This window comes from Xenopus laevis, chromosome 7L (genome assembly GCF_017654675.1).
Source record: "Xenopus laevis strain J_2021 chromosome 7L, Xenopus_laevis_v10.1, whole genome shotgun sequence".
Classification (NCBI taxonomy): Eukaryota; Metazoa; Chordata; class Amphibia; order Anura; family Pipidae; genus Xenopus; species Xenopus laevis.
The window spans coordinates 138163933-138183921 of NC_054383.1; the positions used below are offsets into that span (position 1 = coordinate 138163933).

At 45.9% G+C, this 19989-nt stretch overlaps 1 protein-coding gene across 3 annotated transcripts; it reads right to left on the reverse strand.

Moving 5' to 3' along the window:
* Positions 1 to 283: 283 nt before the first annotated feature.
* ddi2.L (DNA damage inducible 1 homolog 2 L homeolog) lies at positions 284 to 11752 on the reverse strand. Of its 3 annotated transcripts, none has more exons than XM_041569893.1 (10): positions 11485 to 11752; positions 8410 to 8539; positions 7870 to 8088; positions 7645 to 7771; positions 6448 to 6575; positions 6248 to 6376; positions 6014 to 6117; positions 5738 to 5927; positions 2393 to 3628; positions 284 to 2332 (listed from the first exon to the last, which is right to left on the reverse strand). In XM_041569893.1, exons 1-10 carry the CDS (start codon positions 11620 to 11622, stop codon positions 1791 to 1793), a joined length of 2943 nt encoding a protein of 980 aa, XP_041425827.1. In that variant the 5' UTR covers positions 11623 to 11752; the 3' UTR covers positions 284 to 1790. The 3 variants fall into 3 exon arrangements, with proteins under 3 accessions (XP_041425827.1, XP_041425826.1, XP_041425828.1); XM_041569894.1 differs by lacking the exon at positions 284 to 2332 and adding an exon at positions 5198 to 5253 and having other exon boundaries at positions 3491 to 3628; positions 11485 to 11744; XM_041569892.1 differs by having other exon boundaries at positions 284 to 3628; positions 11485 to 11751.
* Positions 11753 to 19989: the final 8237 nt, after the last annotated feature.

A 19989-nucleotide genomic window follows, 5' to 3' on the forward strand; every position in this document is an offset into this window, starting at 1 on the left:
CCCCTTTGCAATGCACATCCATTATTTATTTTGTTTTAATCCCAAGATATTAAGGGATACATGTACTGTTACTATGAATGAATTTTGTTACAACAGCGCCACCTGCTGGTCAGTTTCCCACCAGTCTGACCAGCAAGTAGTCAAGGAAGTTGTCAGGAGAAAGAAAGAGACTGATGTTCTTCTGCTTAGGAAAGATGTGAGAAAGGTTTCTAATTGTAATGCAGCAGCAATGAAAGGGTTAAGTAACAGTGTTACAGGTCAGTCACTCGCCGCCAGAATGAAATTGACAAAAAAAATTTTTTTTATTGTTTTTTAAATACAAACTCCAGTAACATCCAGTTTCCAAGCCCCTCCCTGTCAATGTTCTGCGCAGCGACTGACTTTAGAAACCTGGGGGGGGGGGGAAGGCACAAAATCCAGCCAAGTCTTCCTGGGCATTCTCACAGCAGGGATGGGAGACTCTCAGGGGATGCTGGGAGCTGTAGTTTACTGTCTGTCTCACGTTTATACAGAGAAGCAGTGAGGCTCCTCCGACATAGAGTGACACAAAGCAAAGACAAAATGGTACAAGATTTCAAGTGTCATCAGCCCACCCTGAGAATGTGGCAGTTAGGGCCTGTCAGTCACATGTTTATACCCCGCCCCCAAACTCCTAACAAGAGGCTTATTACCTGGAAATGCCCCCTGGGTCGCGCTCCATATGGACCGGGTCATTGTCTTTCTTGCAGAACAGCAAAGTAGCAAAGTGAGGACATGCCATACACAGGGCGAGTGCTTTGCGCCAATCTCCCCAATAAATATTAGGGTTCTGTGTATATGAAGTCTATATGATCCCAACCCCCAGCCAATCACACACGTATGAGCAGTTTGTACCCGCCCAGATCTTGCGGGTCCCCAACATTCAGCCAATCACATGTCCCTAGTGCCCAGCCCATATATTCATTATAATAAAAATCCGGTTTCAGGAGATAAACAACATACGACAGAAATGTGACAGTTTATCAGCACCTCGATACGTCCCATCAATTAGAGGGTGAAACTCCTCCCCCAGCAAGTGTAACCCCGCCCCTTTCCAAAGACGTGTAAACGATAAGACTTGGTAATTTGATGGAATCTGACCCATTTCAGTGCACCCCCCCTTCTACTGAGCACGAGGGCTGTTGATCCAAAGAGATGTCCCTGCAAGTGATGAGCCCACCACACTTAGAGACACACCCCCACTCCCGAGAGGCTCCACTCAATTTAATAAAATGTAAAAACTTTTTTCTAAAAAAAGTGAATGGTAACGCACCCCCAAAATGCAATTTCCTAGAAAGTCTGGCCCAGTCTATAAAAGAACAGCCTCAACATAGTGTCAGGGTGGTGGTAGAGCAGGGCAGAAGCTTCTCCATATGGTGTTCCCAGAGACCACCCCCTTAGCCCTCAGTTCTACCCCAACCGACAAAAGCACAACCTAAACCTCACCCCTAAAACCAAAGCAGCAAGAAGGGAACTCACACCCTAATGAAGCCCACAGTGCAGAGAACCTGACGTGCCCCACAAACCTCTAATGAGATTGTTGCATTTTGGAACATTCAAAGTGGACAATGAAGAGGCACAACCTAGAGAAACATCACAACATTTAACTGTTCAGAACAAAACCTGCAATGCCAGCAGGAGCTGCTAGGTGGCACCGTTACTCCTCATATAGAAAGGCACGGCCTTGTCATCACAGACAGTCACAGCTTGTAGTCATCGAGGAACCCAACACAACTCATTTCCGTTGCCTACAGGCTGATGATAGAACACGGTTATGTGGGGACGGTGATCTTCTTGGCTAGCAGAGCAAGGAGAGCAACTTCTGCATGCCCATCTGCTTTTTCCAGAGCCAGGATGGCATCCTGCATGGTGAAGCCAGCACTCACAATCTGTTCTATGTCAGAAGGGGCAAATAAAGAACTTGCGCCAACAGCAGGTACAGATTGTGGATCAGGAAGTTCAATGGGCAGAGGTTGGTCACAAGAACTGTGGCTTTGTGTTCCGGTCTCCTCACCAGTGCCTGCATCAACAATAGTTCCCTCACCAATACCAGCTTCCATGACCGTCTCCTCACCAATAGCAGCTTCCATGATAGTCTCCTCATCAGTGCCAGCTTCCATGATAGTCTCCTCACTAGTGCCAGCTTCCTCCATTGTCTTCTCATCAGTGCCAGCTTGCATGATAGTCTCCCCATAAGTGCCAGCTTCCATGATCGTCTCCTCACCACTGCCAGCTTCCATGATAGTCTCCTCACCACTGCCAGCTTCCATGATAGTCTCCTCACCACTGCCAGCTTCCATGATCGTCTCCTCACCACTGCCAGCTTCCATGATAGTCTCCTCACTACTGCCAGCTTCCATGATAGTCTCCTCACCACTGCCAGCTTCCATGATAGTCTCCTCACTACTGCCAGCTTCCTGCTCCATCAGAGAAATATCAGATACACTGGGCACGTGGCAAGCATCAAGCATGGCACCAGCTTCAGAATCCGTTATGGTCTCCACTTTTGTTCTTTGAAGTTCAACATCAGTGGAGGTGGCACATTCCCCTATTAAGACCAGCTGTTCTGGAGACTTAACATCTTGCCCCTCTATCCCTTCCTCTGGTTCACTGAGAAGTTTCTCATCACTAACAACATTGTCTCTTACAGATATAAGCACAGAATTATAAATGGACATGGGTTTGTTGGAGGAACTTTGGCAAGGCAGCCCGCTAAGGTTGTTCCTTTTGTCATCAGGGTTAGTGTCCAATGGAGAAGTAGACTTCTCATCGGCCAATGTTCTACATGGTCCTTCTCCACTGGTGACCAAAAGTTTATGAAGTTCCTTGAGGGCAGTGGCCAAAGAGAAACTACGGTCTTCTCCATCTGGTACAGTGGTGCTTGGAGGAAGTGGACAAATAACCTCTGTGGTGCTGTCAGGCATTTCAGAAAGGGGCTGAGGCAGCTGAAGATCTACAGCCAGTGTCATGCTACCACTGAGCATCTGCTCTTCTGCAGAACTTTGGCCAGGAGTCTGGTCTCCATGCAGCTGCGTTGGAGGTGAGTAGATGCTTTGGCCAGATGCCTCATCAGATCTCTCATTACAATGAGAAGATGCCTCCACTTCCATTGTGGCTTCTGTAGCCTCACTCAGCCCTCCCCCTAATGAAGAGTGTTCATGTTCACGCTCAACATCCTTAGCATGATCTTGTGTCAGGGAAAAAGCCTGTGTTGGTGTCAGTTGTTGAGCCTCACCAGCAAGGTCCATCTCCTGCTGGACGTGTGAGTGGACAGGTAACTCAAGTAAGAGCTCCGATGCCTGGTCTGGACATACTAAGGGAGGAGTTTCTGGATCTCCTGAAGTCTTGCAAGGACCAAGGCTTTCAACAGGTAGAGGAGAAGGTTCAGCCTGAGTGAGATGACCCTGGGGGCTGGAGGTGGCCCCTTTGCATGCACTCTTGCATGGCTCTATACTATCAGTCACAGTGGGCGAGAGTGAGCGGTCAGTAGTCTGAGGGGTGACTGAATGGGCAGGGGGAGTGGCAGTTGTGCCAGAAGCATGGGCATGGTTGTCCAGTCCATCGGTTGGTGATACCAGGGATGGAACTTTCAGTGAGGTAGTTTCCATATCTAGGGAAGAAAAATGGCAAGTATTAAACAAAGTTTGGGAACCCCTCTCAGCCTCCATAATAATTTACTCCACTTTCAACAAAAAAAGATAACAGTGGTATGTCTTTCATTTCCCAGGAACATCCGAGTACTGGGGTGTTTTCTGAACCAAGATTTTTAGTGAAGCCGTTTTCAGTTGAATGAAATCAAATGTGAAAAACTGGCTGTGCAAAAAAGTGGGCACCCTTGTAATTTTGCTAATTTGAATGCATGTAACTGCTCAATACTGATTACTGACAACACCAAATTGGTTGGATTAGCTCATTAAGCCTTGAACTTCATAGGCAGGTGTGTCCAGTCATGAGAAAAGGTATTTAAGGTGACCAATTGCAAGTTGTGCTTCTGTTTGACTCTCCTCTAAAGAGGGACAGCATGGGATCCTCAAAGCAACTCTCAAAAGATCTGAAAACAAAGATTGTTCAGTATCGTGGTTTAGGGGAAGGCTACAAAAAGCTCTCAATTCCCCCGACTTGAATATCATGGAAAATCTATGGGATGATCTGAAGTAGACTGTCCATGCTCGGCAGCCATCAAATTTAACTGAACTGGAGAGATTTTGTATGGACCAATGGTCACAAATAGCCACATCCAGAATCCAGACACTCATCAAAGTCTATAGGAGGCGTCTAGAGTCTGTTACATGTGTAACTAAGTATTGATGTAATATCTCTGTTGTGGTGCCCACAATTATGCACCTGTCTAATTTTGTTATGATGCATATTGTATATTTTCTGTTAATCCAATAAACTTGATGTCACTGCTGAAATACTACTGTTCCCATAAGGCAAGTTATATATTAAAAGGAAGTTGCTATTTTGAAAGCTCAGCCAATGATAAACAAAACTCCAAAGAATTAAGAGGGGTTCCCAAACTTTTTCATATGACTGTATGTATAAAACAGTCAGCGGCCAATCACATAGCAACCAAATGACTCATCCTGTCTGTTCCTGACAATCAGCATGAGTCGGGGAAAGCAGCCAAGGCTTTTATCACTATTGGAGACACTACTATGCGATTGGCCCAGGAAAGAAGTGATTGGTTGAGGGAGTAATAAAGCATTAAGTGTCTCACAAACAATGTAACATAAAAATAGTATATATATATATATATATATATATATATATATATATATATATATATATATATATATATATACACACATACATACATACATACACACACACACAGTAGAGATGTCATTTTGGTCACATGAAAGTTGTGTATTATAATAAATAAAAACCCCTTGTTGGAAAATATAAGGATATTAGAATTTACCTTGGAGTTCCATGGCCTCATGTTTTTATATGGTCATGGAACTCCTGGGTGACTTATAATATCCTTATATTTTATAATAGGGGGTACTTTATTCACTATATATAATCTATATTGAGAGAAATAGCACCTGAGTTACATAGTTAAACTGGGTTGAAAAAAGACAAAGTCCATCAAGTTCAACCCCTCCAAATGTCTGAGGTCAGACTTCCTACAGATACTTGCCCTTTCCCAGTCCCTTGTGCAACTAATAAATACCTGCGGCGTGGCCCTCCTGCTGCAGGTTACACACATGCATCAAGGTTTCTGCTGGTCTGTGAGGATTAGGAAAGACAAAACAGCACACGGATGTTAATTCAACACGGCAAACACGTGCAGAGTTGCTTCATGGGCTGAACCAAGACATATAAGGGGGGGGGGGACACAATGACCAGGAGTGAGACAGGTTAATATTAGGGATGCACCAAAAACACTATTTTGGATTCGGCAGAACCCCCGAATCCTTTGTGAAAAGATTCGACATATGCAAACATGTTTTACTTCCTTGTTTTCTGAAAAAAACTCATGTGATTTCCCTCCCCAGATCTAATTTGCATATGCAAATTCGGATTCGGTTCAGCTGGGCAGAAGGATTCGCCAAATCTGAATCCTGCTGAAAAAGGCCGAATCCTGGATTCGGTGCATCCCTAGTTAATATAAACAATATTAGGGAAATACATTAGATGGAGAGGTATATAAATGTCTGATTTCAGGCACAAGTGCAGAGACATGCAGTTCCCCCACCCTGTGGCCACTTACCTGCTTCATCCGCTGATTTCTGCAATACTTCCGCTAGCTCCCGGTCTGCAATCTCCTCCGGGGGCACCTCCTCCCGCCCGGGCCCATACGCCAGCCTGGCACACTCCGGAAGCTCCCCCTCGGGTAGGAAAGTGGTGCGGGTCCCTGTGGTGCCGATGACCAGGACATTCTTCTCTAGGTCGATGGAGCACTAATGGAGAAAACACATTCACAGCTTAAGGCTCATGTCCACCTACCTCATGTACACTTACCTTCCAGCCCCTAATGTTCCCATACCTGATGTCTCTTTAACATGTCCAGGCCCAGGAGCATGTCCATCGGCTGCTCTTCCAGGATAGAGAAGGAACACGGCAGAAAGTCTCCTTCAATCTGAACCTGAGCTGCAACAGCCAAGGGAACCGGGTGAGTTGTGAGCACAATGTGCATGAGCCCCCAGCACAAATGAATAAAGCAACATGGCAGCTCACACATACATGGGTCTAGTTATACAAGTGATATACAAAGACATACCCAGATGAACCCTGCCAATGATTTTCTGGGTGCCGACCCCCTTGGCGATGCCAGCCCACCTCCTGTCCACCAGTCTCATGATGTGACACCTCTCAGCACACGCCTGACTCATGATTGTCATCTGGGCTCCTGCCAGAACAAGTCACATGAGCATCTCTGACACGGATACAGACTGCACTCACCTGAGCTCAGGAACTCACCTGAATCCACAAAGGCTTTCACTGGGTAGCCATTCACCTTACAGTTAATATAAAGCATCACCACCTGCCCAAAGCTCTCCGGCGCCTCCTCCATCGCTATCGTCATGTTCTCCTCAATGTTATGTTGCCTGAAACAGAGAAACACAGGTAAGTTCTTCACCTGCATCAGACTGGCAACATCACTGTCATCAACCTGCCCTGATTTCTTTCAACATTCATCTCGCAGGTGACATCACTAAAGGGTAAGTCCACTTGGTATGAAACCTGGTGTCATTTGCATTAGTCACATTACGAACTATTCCTGGGAAAGTGAATCCAATACCAGATATAACTCTGATTCTCTGTACATCCTGCTCCTGGGCTGTTCTCTTTCCCATGGTCAGACAGGAACCTCCCCCTGGGTAAGTGAATCCAATCTCCCCCCTCCCCAGTATTTATCCAGGTACAGAGCTCTCATTCTGGGCTGCTTTCATTTCCATGGTCAGTAAGGAACTTCCCTCTGAGTATGTGAATTGAACCTGCCTACAATACTTTGCCAGATACAGAGCTCTGATTCTGGCCTGTTTTCTTCCCTCCCTCTGGGTAAGTGAATAGAACCCCCCCCCCGCTCCAGAGCACTGCCTGCCTCTGAGCTGCTCTCTTCCCCATGGTCAGACAGGAACACCCCCCCCCCAAGAAGTGAATCCAATCTCCCCCAGTACTTACCCAGGTACAGAGCTCTGATTCTCTGTACTTCCTGCTCCTGGGCTGTTCTCTTTCCCATGGTCAGACAGGAACCTCCCCCTGGGTAAGTGAATCCAATCTCCCCCAGTACTTACCCAGGTACAAAGCTCTGATTCTCTGTACTTCCTGCTCCTGGGCTGTTCTCTTTCCCATGGTCAGACAGGAACCTCCCCCTGTTCTTACCCAGGTACAGAGCTCTGATTGCCGCTTTGTCAGGGAATAAATTACCCAGGAAAGTAACTAAGGGAGCAAATGACAATTGATCCAGGCTCCATTGCAATGAGACTTACCCTTTAGAAAAGACGTTCTGTCCCTATTTGGCCCCTCCAGTAGAACCAGCCCAGAATTTTGGGAACCTCTGTATTGGGGAGCGGGATGAAACCTACAACTGCCTAATGATGTCATAACTACACTGTTACATCTTTGTCAGACATATCGGGTGCTAGTAGGAAATAGCAAGGGAAAGTAAACCACCTTATATCCTCCTCAATTTTGGCCTGTGCATCCAAATCAAATGGATCGGCGGAATAGAGTCGGATTCTCTCCTGCTCCCGGCGGGCGCGCTCCTGCTGCTGCTCCTGCAGAACTTTGGTGAATTTCTCTGCACGGTATAAAACAAAAGTAAAGGGCAAGTCACCCAAATCAATCTCAATTCTGCGTGATGAAATAACCCCCTAAATACCAAACGTATGGGCTCACCCAGATCCCCGCTCAGCAGCGCCTCGGCCAGGGGAGGGTTTCTCTCCTTTAGCAGCGACAGTTCGTGGGGATTGGCCAGAAGCATCTGGCGCAGCAGAGCAGGATTGTCCAATCCCTGGGGGAAGGAAGAAGTATCTGGCGGGGGAGGAGGAGCCTGGGGCTGTGATGGGTCTGGTTGGCTGGAGGCACCGGGAACCGCTATGGTGCTGAAATCTAAACCTGTGAAATAAAAGTGCCCCCGAGAGATGAGACTGATCCTGCAGGGATTATACCCACTCTGTACCCCACAATTCGGTAATAGTGTCATATATCTCCCCACAGTAACAAGAGTCCCCTATAGAGCCAAAATATCATTCCCAGGGTCCCCTTGGCATCACCCTCCTGCTCCATCCAGGACAAGGGATCCTTATACCCAATACACTGGGGTGGCACTGCCCATTCACTTACTCCTGGAAGATTAAGGGGGGCTGTGTATGGAACCTGAAAAGAAGGCCCAGGCTATATGGGCATTATATCTTGTGTGGGCTACTGGCCACTTACCTGGGAATGGGGCAGCAGGTCTTGTTTCTGGGGCTTCTTTCTGCCGCAAAATCACCACATCACCATCTTTTAATCCGTATGATGCCAACGAGCGCTGATTATCTGTTAATGGTCTCTCTGCATAGACTATCTGTAACACAAGCATGGGGGCATGATAACATGGGGCTTATTTTATTCTCGGGTCCTACTGTATTTCTGAGAATCTGTAACAGATCCTATCTGATCCCCATTGTAAGCAGCAGTCCTGTCCTGCTTTATGGCAGCTGAGATTCTAGCTATCTGTATAACAGAACATTCTGTCCCAGTGGCTGCACAGATCCTATCTGATCCCCATTGTAAGCAGCAGTCCTATCCTGCTTTATGGCAGCTGAGATTCTAGCTATCTGTATAACAGAACATTCTGTCCCAGTGGCTGCACAGATCCTATCTGATCCCCATTGTAAGCAGCAGTCCTGCCCTGCTTTATGGCAGCTGAGATTCTAGCTATCTGTATAACAGAACATTCTGTCCCAGTGGCTGCACAGATCCTATCTGATCCCCATTGTAAGCAGCAGTCCTGTCCTGCTTTATGGCAGCTGAGATTCTAGCTATCTGTATAACAGAACATTCTGTCCCAGTGGCTGCACAGATTCTGGGTGTCAGATGAGATAAGAAAGGCAAAGGAAATGCCCCAAAGCAGCTGTTCAATATTTAATGTTATGTGACTGCCTCTATATAAAACAGACAGACATAACAACATGATCATATCCAATGTGGCAGCCGTATGTGTGATTAGCCGGTGAGTATATGATACGTAGGAAGCTGCAAGTACAAATTGAGGAAAACAAGTAGAATATTCCCATGCATTCAGTATGGCAGCCCCCGCAAGTACAAGGGCCACTGATACAAATAAATGATTTTTATTCTCTAATTGGGAAGTGTTGTCACTTGATAGTGTTCCAGCTGGAAGCTGTGGGCATGAAACTGATCATTAGAACATCATGCCCGGGCCCTGGAATATCTGTGTGATGAGCCGGTGCCACGTGTGATGCCCACAGACTTATTCAGCCCTATACATTGGCAAAGATCTTGTTTAAAGGGGAAGTTCCTTGTCGTACTGGTACATTAGTGAGTTAGTAACTCTTCCCTGTATCTTCCTACAAACAGATTAACCCCTCGGCACTAGAATATACGGACTTGGCTCCAGTCCCACTAAGCTCTGCTGACTCTATGGACTCTGTGCACAGCAATTGTCTTGTACAACTGTAACACTCACGTGATTGTAGCTACAAGGGGTCAGAGTGTGACTATACAAAGCAGCCCCCAGCCAATACTTTTGTTTTTATACACACAGGGACACTATATTACCTGCTTGTGGGCTAAACCCTGCCCACTGTTCATATAACTGCAGTCCAATCAGATATAAGAGAAACAGTTGCAGCAATGAGGCCTAGGGGTTCCACATGCAACCAGCAGATTCCCTTTCTAAGGGGAACTAAACCGCAGTGAGATTGTCTTTAGCACAAGGTGCTGGTCCGGTTCCTGGCGTGACACAAGCCACAATAACCTTCCACAAACTGCCACTGCCCAACCTGTGTCTGAACTACAACTCCCAACATTCTCCAGCAGCATCTACCACTCAAGAAATACTGGGGGGCTGCAGCTGACATTCTCTTACTTATTAGAACTGAAATCAAAGCCCGCCCCTGCACTCCTCCCTCAGCCAATCAGATTCTTGTCAGATAACCACGCAGAGCAGCCATTGGCTGAAATGTAGCTGCAGGGAATGCAATTACTTAGTAGGTTAGTTGCTCAGTCTGTGGGATGTTTCTAAACCAGGAGAGAGCCCATGTCTAGGGTTTGGGGTTGCAAATAGAATATACAATATAGTGGGAGAAGAAAGGGAAGGTTGGCATGAAATGATACAAGTACAAATAATACAAGGCCCAGTATGAAGAATAGGGAAGAATCCACTGATCATTGAGTCTCTGGGCCAATGAGATGAGAGTACAGGGAGTGCAGCGTGTAACACGGATCAGACGACATGCTAATCCCATGATCAGACTGCGCTGCTACTAATCTTATTACTGAATCAGGAGCCAAGCAATCTGCCAGCCCAGCACCCCCCTCCCCCCACGGGCACCCGAACTGTTCCCCTCCCAGGTGAGTCCTGAGCCCACAGGCTGACAGTCTGCAGAGCATGCTGGGTAATGATGTACAGGGGAGGGGACCCCCAGCTCTATGACACTACATGCCCCCACTCCAAAACCAGTGGAACACAGAGGCTCCTGGGGGGGCACATAATGGGGTACAGGGATTTAGGGCCCACAAAGACGTGTGCTGGGTAAGAAGCTGAATTGAAACACAACACCGGGTGCATCCGGCACCAGAAACACCTCCCTTTCACTTTCTATCTGATGCACTAAAAGGGGAAAGTGAAAATAACTGGACACAATGAGGCGGGGGCCCTGCACGAACGACAAGGGCCAATTAGAAACAAGTTCACTGGGGTTCAACACAACAACAATAGGGCCCACAAAAACCATGAGATGCTGGGGGGCAACAGAAACGTATTCAGCACCCCCACCCCCCAAATAATCATCAGATCTGTATGACAACCTGAAGCTTTAACACTCAATATGGGGGTTGTACCCTTCTTCCCCCCCGACACCCCCATATTTCTCTGATAGACCCTCTCTCTAATGTTTCCCTTTCTCTCTATTCTCTGTTACCCCTAGAACTCACTCACCCCCCAATAGTGTCTCTCAAGTACCCCTGTATCTCTTTATAACCTCCCTCACTCTCTGTGCCCCCCATCTTCAGTAGCCCCCACTTTTACTAAATCTCCACTGTGTACCAAATGTCTCCTCGTGTAACCCCCACACTCTGCCCCCAAATCTCCCCCTATGGACCCCTCTGTTTACCCCCCAAATCTCCCCTATGGACCCCTCTCTCCAGAGCCCCTTTATCTCCGAGTGTCCCTCATGTAGCCCCTCTCTGCTCCCCACATGTCTCTCCTGTCCGATCTCTATAGCCCCCGCCAGTCTCCAGCACAGGCCCAGTATTTCCGGTCTGTCCCAGGCCTGTAGGTCTCACCAGGGTGTCAGAGGCCGGGATGCCGCTCTCCAGCTCACACAGGGCTCGGAAGTTCTCCAGCTCGAAGTCGCCATCCACCTCCAGGGAGAAGGTGATCTCAGACAGGTCTCGGCGCACGCAGTACACGGTGATCAACATGGCGATGGCGGAGAGCGACGGGGAGAGATATCTGTGCCGGTTCCGGTTGAGCAGCTCGCGGACACCGGAAGTACTCCTACTATCTCAGCTTGGGAGAGGCGGAGCCCAATGCGCAGGCGCGGCTTCTGTTTAGCAACAGTTCCTTCCAAGCCACGTCACGTGGACGCTTAAGCCCCGCCTCTCCCTTCTAATGCCCGCCTTTCCCAGAATCCAGTGCGCGCAGCTCCTGACAGGAGTTGTTGTTGTTGTGTAGTGAAGTGATGGGGGTGTGTGGGGAATGTAGAGAGGCTGCTGGGTAGCAAATGGTGACATTTTATTTCTCTGACTCTCTACTAATGAACACACCCAGAACCACCTGCCTGGGCGCCTGTAGCCTCACAGAGTAACTTCCATAGTCCTATTTCCCTCACAGAGTAACCTCCATAGTCCTATTTCCCTCACAGAAGTGCTGAGGAGACTGGAACCAGGCCTTATACAATTTAATCTATTTCTCATCATTTCACATCAGATGTGTCATGTGTCCCAGCAAGTGTGTGGGGGATGTGTGGCCATTAGGGGCCGGGGGTGCTGTGGGACTTGCCCAGACGTTCCTTTCTTTCCGCCATTACATGACTTTTGGCTGGAGTTTGCTGATAAAGGGACCCCTAGGCTTGCAGTGAAGTCGGTGTGAAGACTGTAGCCCCTGCAGGTCTCATGGCTCCCCCTAGTTACGACAAAGACTGATTCATTGCGGGCCCTGTGGCTGGGTGACATGGAGGATTTTGGGACCCTGTCTTTTTTAATATGGTCTACCTGCACTCATTAGGGTGATCTTTTGCTTGGGCTTCAAAGAAAGCAACAGTCATACAAACAATAAAGGGGTGCGTGGCTAAGTGTCTGCCTATTTAATCCCCAGTGCAATGAATGTAAATGCAACATGGGCAGAGTGTTAGCACAGTGGTCTAGCTGGCAGCAGGAGCCCAGTCTGGTACAGGGTGCAGAACCTCACTATACAGAGATAAAACCTACAAATGTATATACAGTAGTGTCAGAGTCACTCCAGCCGTAAATGATATGCTCCTTAGGCAAGGGCACCCGAGTGATGGGTGAAATCATTGTAATCCCTGCACCAAGGACTGGATCACACAGGGCAACTGAGCAAGGTGTAACCCCATCTAATGCACACTAGAAACATCTCTGATTATTCCTCCTAATTTCTCTTCTGCACCTCTGTCTGTCCCACCAGCTCTTGGCACTCCCTCTCTGTGCCCCTGCTGTGCCAGCCTGTATTTACATGACAACTTAATTACACATTTGACTGATCTAAATTCAGCTGGTGACGGGCGGGAGCCTCAGCCGCTCTGACAGATAATAATTCAGCCAGATAGAGATGGGGAACAAAGAACAATGCGGCCAAGAACAGGCTCGTTTAGGGAAGACAGGGCCCTTTGCCCTGATATGGGTCAGTATAAGACCCCCCAGGAGTCACACATGTCGAGAGAGTTACATAGGCTGAAAAAATAGAAATACGTGCCCCAAACACAAAGGGGGGAAACCAAGCTCTCTGCTAGAATTCAAACCAGTTGAATATAAATAAGCAGTTTGCCTTTAAATGATGTTTTTGGGGAGAGACTTGTTTTTGAATTGTGTTTGTTTTTCCCTTGCAGCCCCCCTGTATGGAGTTTACAGAGTTCTCTGTAGCTGTGTTCACCAGCCCTAGTAACCAGGCAGCAAACTGAATGACAGACTGGAGAGGAACCACAATTCAAGATAAGTAGGAAAATCCAATCTCACTCAACTATAAGCCTGCTTTCTAGTTGCTAGGGTAAGTCATCCTGGCAACCATGCAGCCTTATTTCCCTGCAGAACCAGATATAACACTTCCAGAAGCCTTTGGCCCCAAATAAGATATTTATTAGAAACAAGTAAATTGCTTCTCACATTCAGCAACCGGATATTAGGTTACATTTTAGGTACATTTCCCTTTTAAGTGCCCATCCAGTGGCAAACGTTTTGGTGCCGGCCCAGTGCTGCTCATCAGAATCCTTCAGGTTTTGGCACAGATGAAATCCTGGCAAGGTGAAGAGACACATGGCAGATGGGGGCTGTGTGATATGAATAAAGGAGCAATTAATATTATAAGGGGGGGGGATGCAGAGACATTGCAGATGGAAGGTCCCAAAGGTGCGTCACTCTGGAGGCTCAGGCAGTGATAAAATGTATGATTATTCTGCCAGAATTATCTGCATTATGCACATCGTTGAGTCAAATCCCCCGCCCCCCAGTCCAGACTAATCTGGGAGAGCTGATTATTTAGGGACTCCCAGCAGGGAAATTGGATGCGCCTGTCATTAAAGATCAGTGTTCCCCCTCATGCGAGCGACACGGGCCCCATAATCTGTTAAGGAACATGAGATGCAGCGACTCTGCACTGTTAACCAGCAGCACTATGGGTTATCTCTAGGGCTGCAATTGACTGTTACTATTTTGACTAAAATGTTTCACACCCCAGTATCATACACTGCATTCCTCTCACTGAGAAGCACTGATCACCTTTATGGCAGTGCCAGGGAAAGCCCAGAATGCACTGCTTCTAGTCCTAAGGTTAATGGGTAGTGTCTCTGCAGCCATTACTCAGAATTCTCCTACAGAGCACCTACCGTATATTAGGTCCCTATACTTTTATTATTAAGCAATGCATTTTCAGCATGGAAAAATATTACTAACCCACCCCATGGGGCCTTCCCATCGTTAGTATAAAATATAAGGTCACTCCTTACCATTCAAGGAATAGGCCTGTCCTATCACTTTAAATGGAAAGGCCTGGAAAGGATTTAGCCATTGGCAACTGGCAATAATAATATGGTTTATGTTGGTGCCAAAAAATCTATATAGGTACTACTTCAAAACTAAATAGTAATTCATTGTCAAATATTATTAAAGTTAATCATGGGGAATACACTTACAATTCACCCCAGTCCTAGGGTGTACATCCAAGTCAACATTTCAAAAAAGTTTTGCTCTGATGTCCTAATACATTTTTAATTTTTTTAATTGATTGATTCATTATTTTGGGGGACACTCACATTTCTCTTCTTTTTTGAAATGTTGACTTGGCAACTGGCACCCATCATCTGCACCCATAAACCGTAACTGCTACCCCTCATGGGGCAGCATAAATGAACCTCAATTTCGCTTCTCAGATGAATAGATTAGCCTGGGTAGAGCAGATGCACCACTACAGAACTTATTTTCTATTTATTATAAATGCCTTCAGGTAAACAAGGAGCCCCCCTGGAATATTATCACCCTTAGGAATAGATTTAAAGCTCACAATGTGTCTCTTTGTGTTCTCTATGGCTTCTCCTGCTATCCCTGTGCTGCTCACAAGGTGGAACTGTCACACAGAACAGCCATTGTAAGTAGTCTATATATATATATATATATATATATATATATATATATATATATATATATATATATATATATATATATATATATATATATATATATATATATATATATATATATATATATATATATATATATATATATATATATATAATATATATATATAATATATATATATATATATATATATATATATATATATATATAACAAACAAGGGAAAGTTGTGCTCACCACTATTTTTTAAAACCATTAGGCGGGGGTGCAATGAGGCTGTGACCACAAAATACATATAGTCAAATACAAGAGTCCTCTGCACTCAACCCATTATCAATATATTTAAGACAGCGACATTTTGTGCATACTGCTACTAAAAAATGCCTTACCCTTTAAACAAAACAGGGATTGTTTGTCCATATATTGCAATATATGGACAAACAATCCCTGTTTTGTTTAAAGGGTAAGGCATTTTTTAGTAGCAGTATGCACAAAATGTCGCTGTCTTAAATATATTGATAATGGGTTGAGTGCAGAGGACTCTTGTATTTGACTATATATATATATATATATATAAATAACATTTGAATACTCCCAGTCATAGATTAGTAGCTATAATGGTAAATTATGGAGCACAGACAACTGTGTTATCCACTGCCACAGCTCTCAAGCCACCACCCCAGCCTCCTCTTCAATCCCAGAGTCTGGAGGCAGCTCCCAAGAGCACACCGGCCTCACGCCCCCTATTGGGAACCTGATGATCCCTGTCTTTGTGGTCATGTTAGCATTAATCTGGTACTTCCGAATCAATTACCGCCAGTTCTTTACTGCGCCAGTTACTAGTGCTTTTTTGCTCTCACCCAGAGGTGCCAGTTTGTGTTTTTATGGGATTCAGCTGTTGGGATTTGCATATTGGTAGTGAGATAGTCACTGATTTATATGCCATTATCTGCAGGTTGTTCTGTGAGTAAGACATTGAGAAGGGTCTCTGGGGTCACAGAGAGGAACCTCCTTTATTCCAGGGTCCCTGGGGCATAGAAATCCTTGCCCCTAAGCATAAAGCTAGCTGTATATACAGAGATTCTGTCAGACTCACCAGTATAATCCAGTCGTAGAAGGAGCTGGAGCAGAAGATAATGAACCCACAAGCGCCTCACACAACCGCTACCCACTTGGAGTGGAACAAGGAGCAGGGTTGTGGAGAGTAGCCAGTGAGACGATAGCGAAGTACAAGGGATTAAGCGAAGTTGTAGTCAGGAGATCCGAGGTCAGAAGGCAGGCAGCAAGAATCGTAAATGGTGAGACAGGCAAGAAGGTCGAGACAGGCGGCAGTAATCAAATCCGAGTTCAGGCAAAGGTCGATAATCAGGAATCCAAACAGTTCAAGACGCTAGGGTTTCAGTTCAAACAACCTAATAACCAGGCAATGCATTACAGACTGGTTTGGGTTTAAATGCAGATAATTTGGCGCCAAACTGGCGTCACTGCGCTGACGTTGCGGAACTGACGCCAGCACGTCCATCACAGGCGTTTCCGCCTACGCACCCGCGACCGTCACCAGCTCCCGCGTCAGACGCCGACGCGCATTAGCGCGCCCGCGCCGGACAGGACGCATGCGTGCGTTCTCACATTGCCCCCCATCAAGGAGCGGCCTCAGGACGCGACCACCAGAAGGCTTACCAGGATAAGTTCCATGGAATTTCTCCAGCAACTCTGGAGCGTGGATGTTAGACGCTGGTTCCCAGGAATTTTCTTCCAGACCATAACCCTTCCATCTTACCAGGTACAGGAGCCGCTTGCCTCTTAACCTGGAATCCAGGATCTCCTCAACCTCAAATTCTTCTTGACCGTCGAACACCACAGGTAGCGGAGGAGGAGCCGAACGCCCAGGAAATCGGAACGTCGAAGCCGGTTTCAGAAGAGCAGCGTGGAACACTGGATGGATGTGCCAAGACGCTGGCAATTTAAGCTGGAAAGCCACAGGATTGACTTGACGAATAATTGGAAAGGGACCCAAGAAACGTTGACCCAACTTCCTACTGGGACAAGAAAGTTTAAGGTTAACAGTTGACAACCAGACACAGTCACCCACCTTGAACTCTGGGTCACCTCTCCGTCTTCGATTGGCGTAGACCTTGAAATTTTGTTGAGCCTTCTTCATGTTTTCCTGAAGTTTTTGAAAATTGTTGGATAAGAAAGCTAATCGATCCTTGACAGCAGGAACTAAAATGTCAGAAACAATGGCAGAGGGAAAAGTTACTGGATGAAGACCGTAGTTTGCGAAGAAAGGGGACTGATTGATTGAAGAATGATGGGCATTATTATAGGCAAATTCTGCTAGAGGAAGAAGATTCACCCAGTCATCTTGGAGGTATGAAGAATAGCATCTCAGATATTGCTCGAGAGTCTGGTTAGTCCGTTCGGTCTGGCCATTGGACTGAGGGTGGAAGGCAGAGGAAAGGGACACCGAAATTTTAAGTGCCCCACACAACGATTTCCAAAACTGAGATGTAAATTGTGGTCCCCGATCTGACACCACCTCATCCGGAAGACCATGAAGTCTTACTACTTCCTTAATGAAGGTATCAGCAGTCTCAGAGGCAGAAGGAAGTCTAGGTAATGACTTAAAATGAGCCATCTTGGTTAAACGATCCACAAAGACAACAATGGTAGAACAATCACAGGACAATGGTAAATCAGAAATAAAGTCCAAAGAAACTGATCCCCATGGCTGGGAAGGCACAGGCAGAGGTTGCAGAAGACCAATAGGCCGAGAATGAGAGTCTTTGGATCTAGAGCAAACTTCACAAGATGCAACAAATTTAAAACAGTCTTTAGCTATCCCAGGCCACCAAAATAATCTCTTCGCCAAGATAATGGTCTTCTTGATACCTGGATGACCCGCCAATTTGGAATCATGCACATTCTTAAGGACCTCTAAGCGCATTTGTTCAGGAACAAAAATTTTACCTTGATGAAGAAGAAGCTCCTCCTTGGAGACTAATGATGGTTCCGAAATATTCATGGAAGCGTTTTTAATTCCATCTACCAGGGTAGACTGTAGCAGGAGAAAACTATTAGAGTTTAAAATTGTTTCAGGGGCCAAAGGAATCTCGTCTTCAGAGGAAAACATTCGGGATAAGGCGTCTTCTTTAACATTTTTAGACCCAGGTCGATATGTGAGATGGAAATTGAATCTCATGAAGAATAAGGCCCACCTTGCTTGTCTAGGTCTCAACCTCTTGGCTGAACGTAAATACTCCAGATTCCTATGATCCGTAAAGATGAGAATCGGATGTTTAGACCCTTCAAGGAGATACCTCCATTCTTCAAGTGCTAACTTAATAGCAAGTAATTCGCGTAACTATGATGTCGGCAACATCATAGTTACACTCGCTCTTGGCCAACTTACGAGAGAAGAAAGCAACAGGATGAAGATCCTCCTGAATTCCAGTTCTTTGCGACAACACAGCTCCCACCGCAAGTTCTGAAGCGTCAACTTCCAAGATGAAAGGGAGGGAAACGTCTGGATGATGAAGAATTGGGCCTGAAGTGAAGAGAGCCTTCAGCTTCTCAAAAGCCGCCTGAGCCTGTGGTGACCAACAAAACTTCAGATTATTACGAGTCAACTCGGTAATTGGAAGAATGACTTGGGAAAAATTCTTTATAAATTTTCTGTAAAAATTTGCAAAACCAATAAAACGTTGAACCGCTTTTTTGGAAGATGGAATTGGCCAATCAAGAATTGCAGAAACTTTCCTGGAATCCATCTGAATTCCCTGAGGAGAAACGAAAAAACCCAAGAAGTCCACAGATGTTTGTTCAAAGACACATTTCTCGATTTTAGCATAAAGCTGATGAATGCGCAGACGAGCCAAAACTTTCTTTAAATGTAATCTGTGTTCTTTCAAAGAATTAGAAAAAACAAGGATATCATCCAAATAGATGATGACAAAAATGTCAAGGAAGTCTTTGAATACATCATTGACAAAATGTTGGAACGTTGCAGGGGCGTTGCAAAGACCAAAGGGCATGACCAGGTATTCAAAATGCCCATAACGAGTACGAAAAGCCGTCTTCCATTCATCGTCTTCTCTTATTCTGACGAGATTATATGCGCCGCGGAGATCCAGTTTAGAAAAGATCTTAGCTTCCGCCAAGCGTTGAAAAAGTTCAGGAATAAGAGGATGTGGATAACGATTTTTGACAGTAATCTTGTTCAGATCTCGGTAATCAATGCACGGCCTTAAAGAATGATCCTTCTTTTCAACAAAGAAGATCCCGGCTCCAGCTGGAGAAGAAGACTGTCTAATGAACTCTTTGGCCAGATTCTCATCTAAATAAGAACGAAGTTCCGACAGTTCGGATTCGGATAAAGGATAAACTCGCCCAAAAGGAATTTGAGCCCCAGGAAGAAGGTTAATAGGGCAATCATAAATACGATGAGGAGGTAACTTGTCTGCCCCTTTTTTATTAAAAACGTCCGTAAATTCCCAGTAAGCTTGAGGAAGAAGATTATGAATTTCAGAGGCAGGGGATAACGAACAAACTCTACTTGAAGAGAAAATACATTGAGAGGAACAAAAATTTGAAAGAAAGTTCACTTCGCCGGTAGTCCAGTTGATGGATGGGTTGTGTTTCTGCAACCAGGGTAAACCCAAGATGACGGGAAATAAAGGAGAAGAAACCACATCGAAGTTCATGACTTCAGCATGCCCTTTATTTAACACAACAAAAAGTGAGACAGTCTCTTGCACCACAGGGCCTGAGGTAATCAGAGAACCATCTGCCACACGGAGAGCTATGGGGTTCTTCTTAGACTGGAGTGGTATCTGGAACTGTAGTGCCACCTTATTATCCAAGAAACACCCAATGGCCCCAGAATCAAGGATTGCTTGAAGCTCTACCCGCTTGTCTCCCCACTGCAAGGATAAAGAGACAGTCAGGAGAGGCACGGGAACATGGCAACTGGAAAAGTCTCT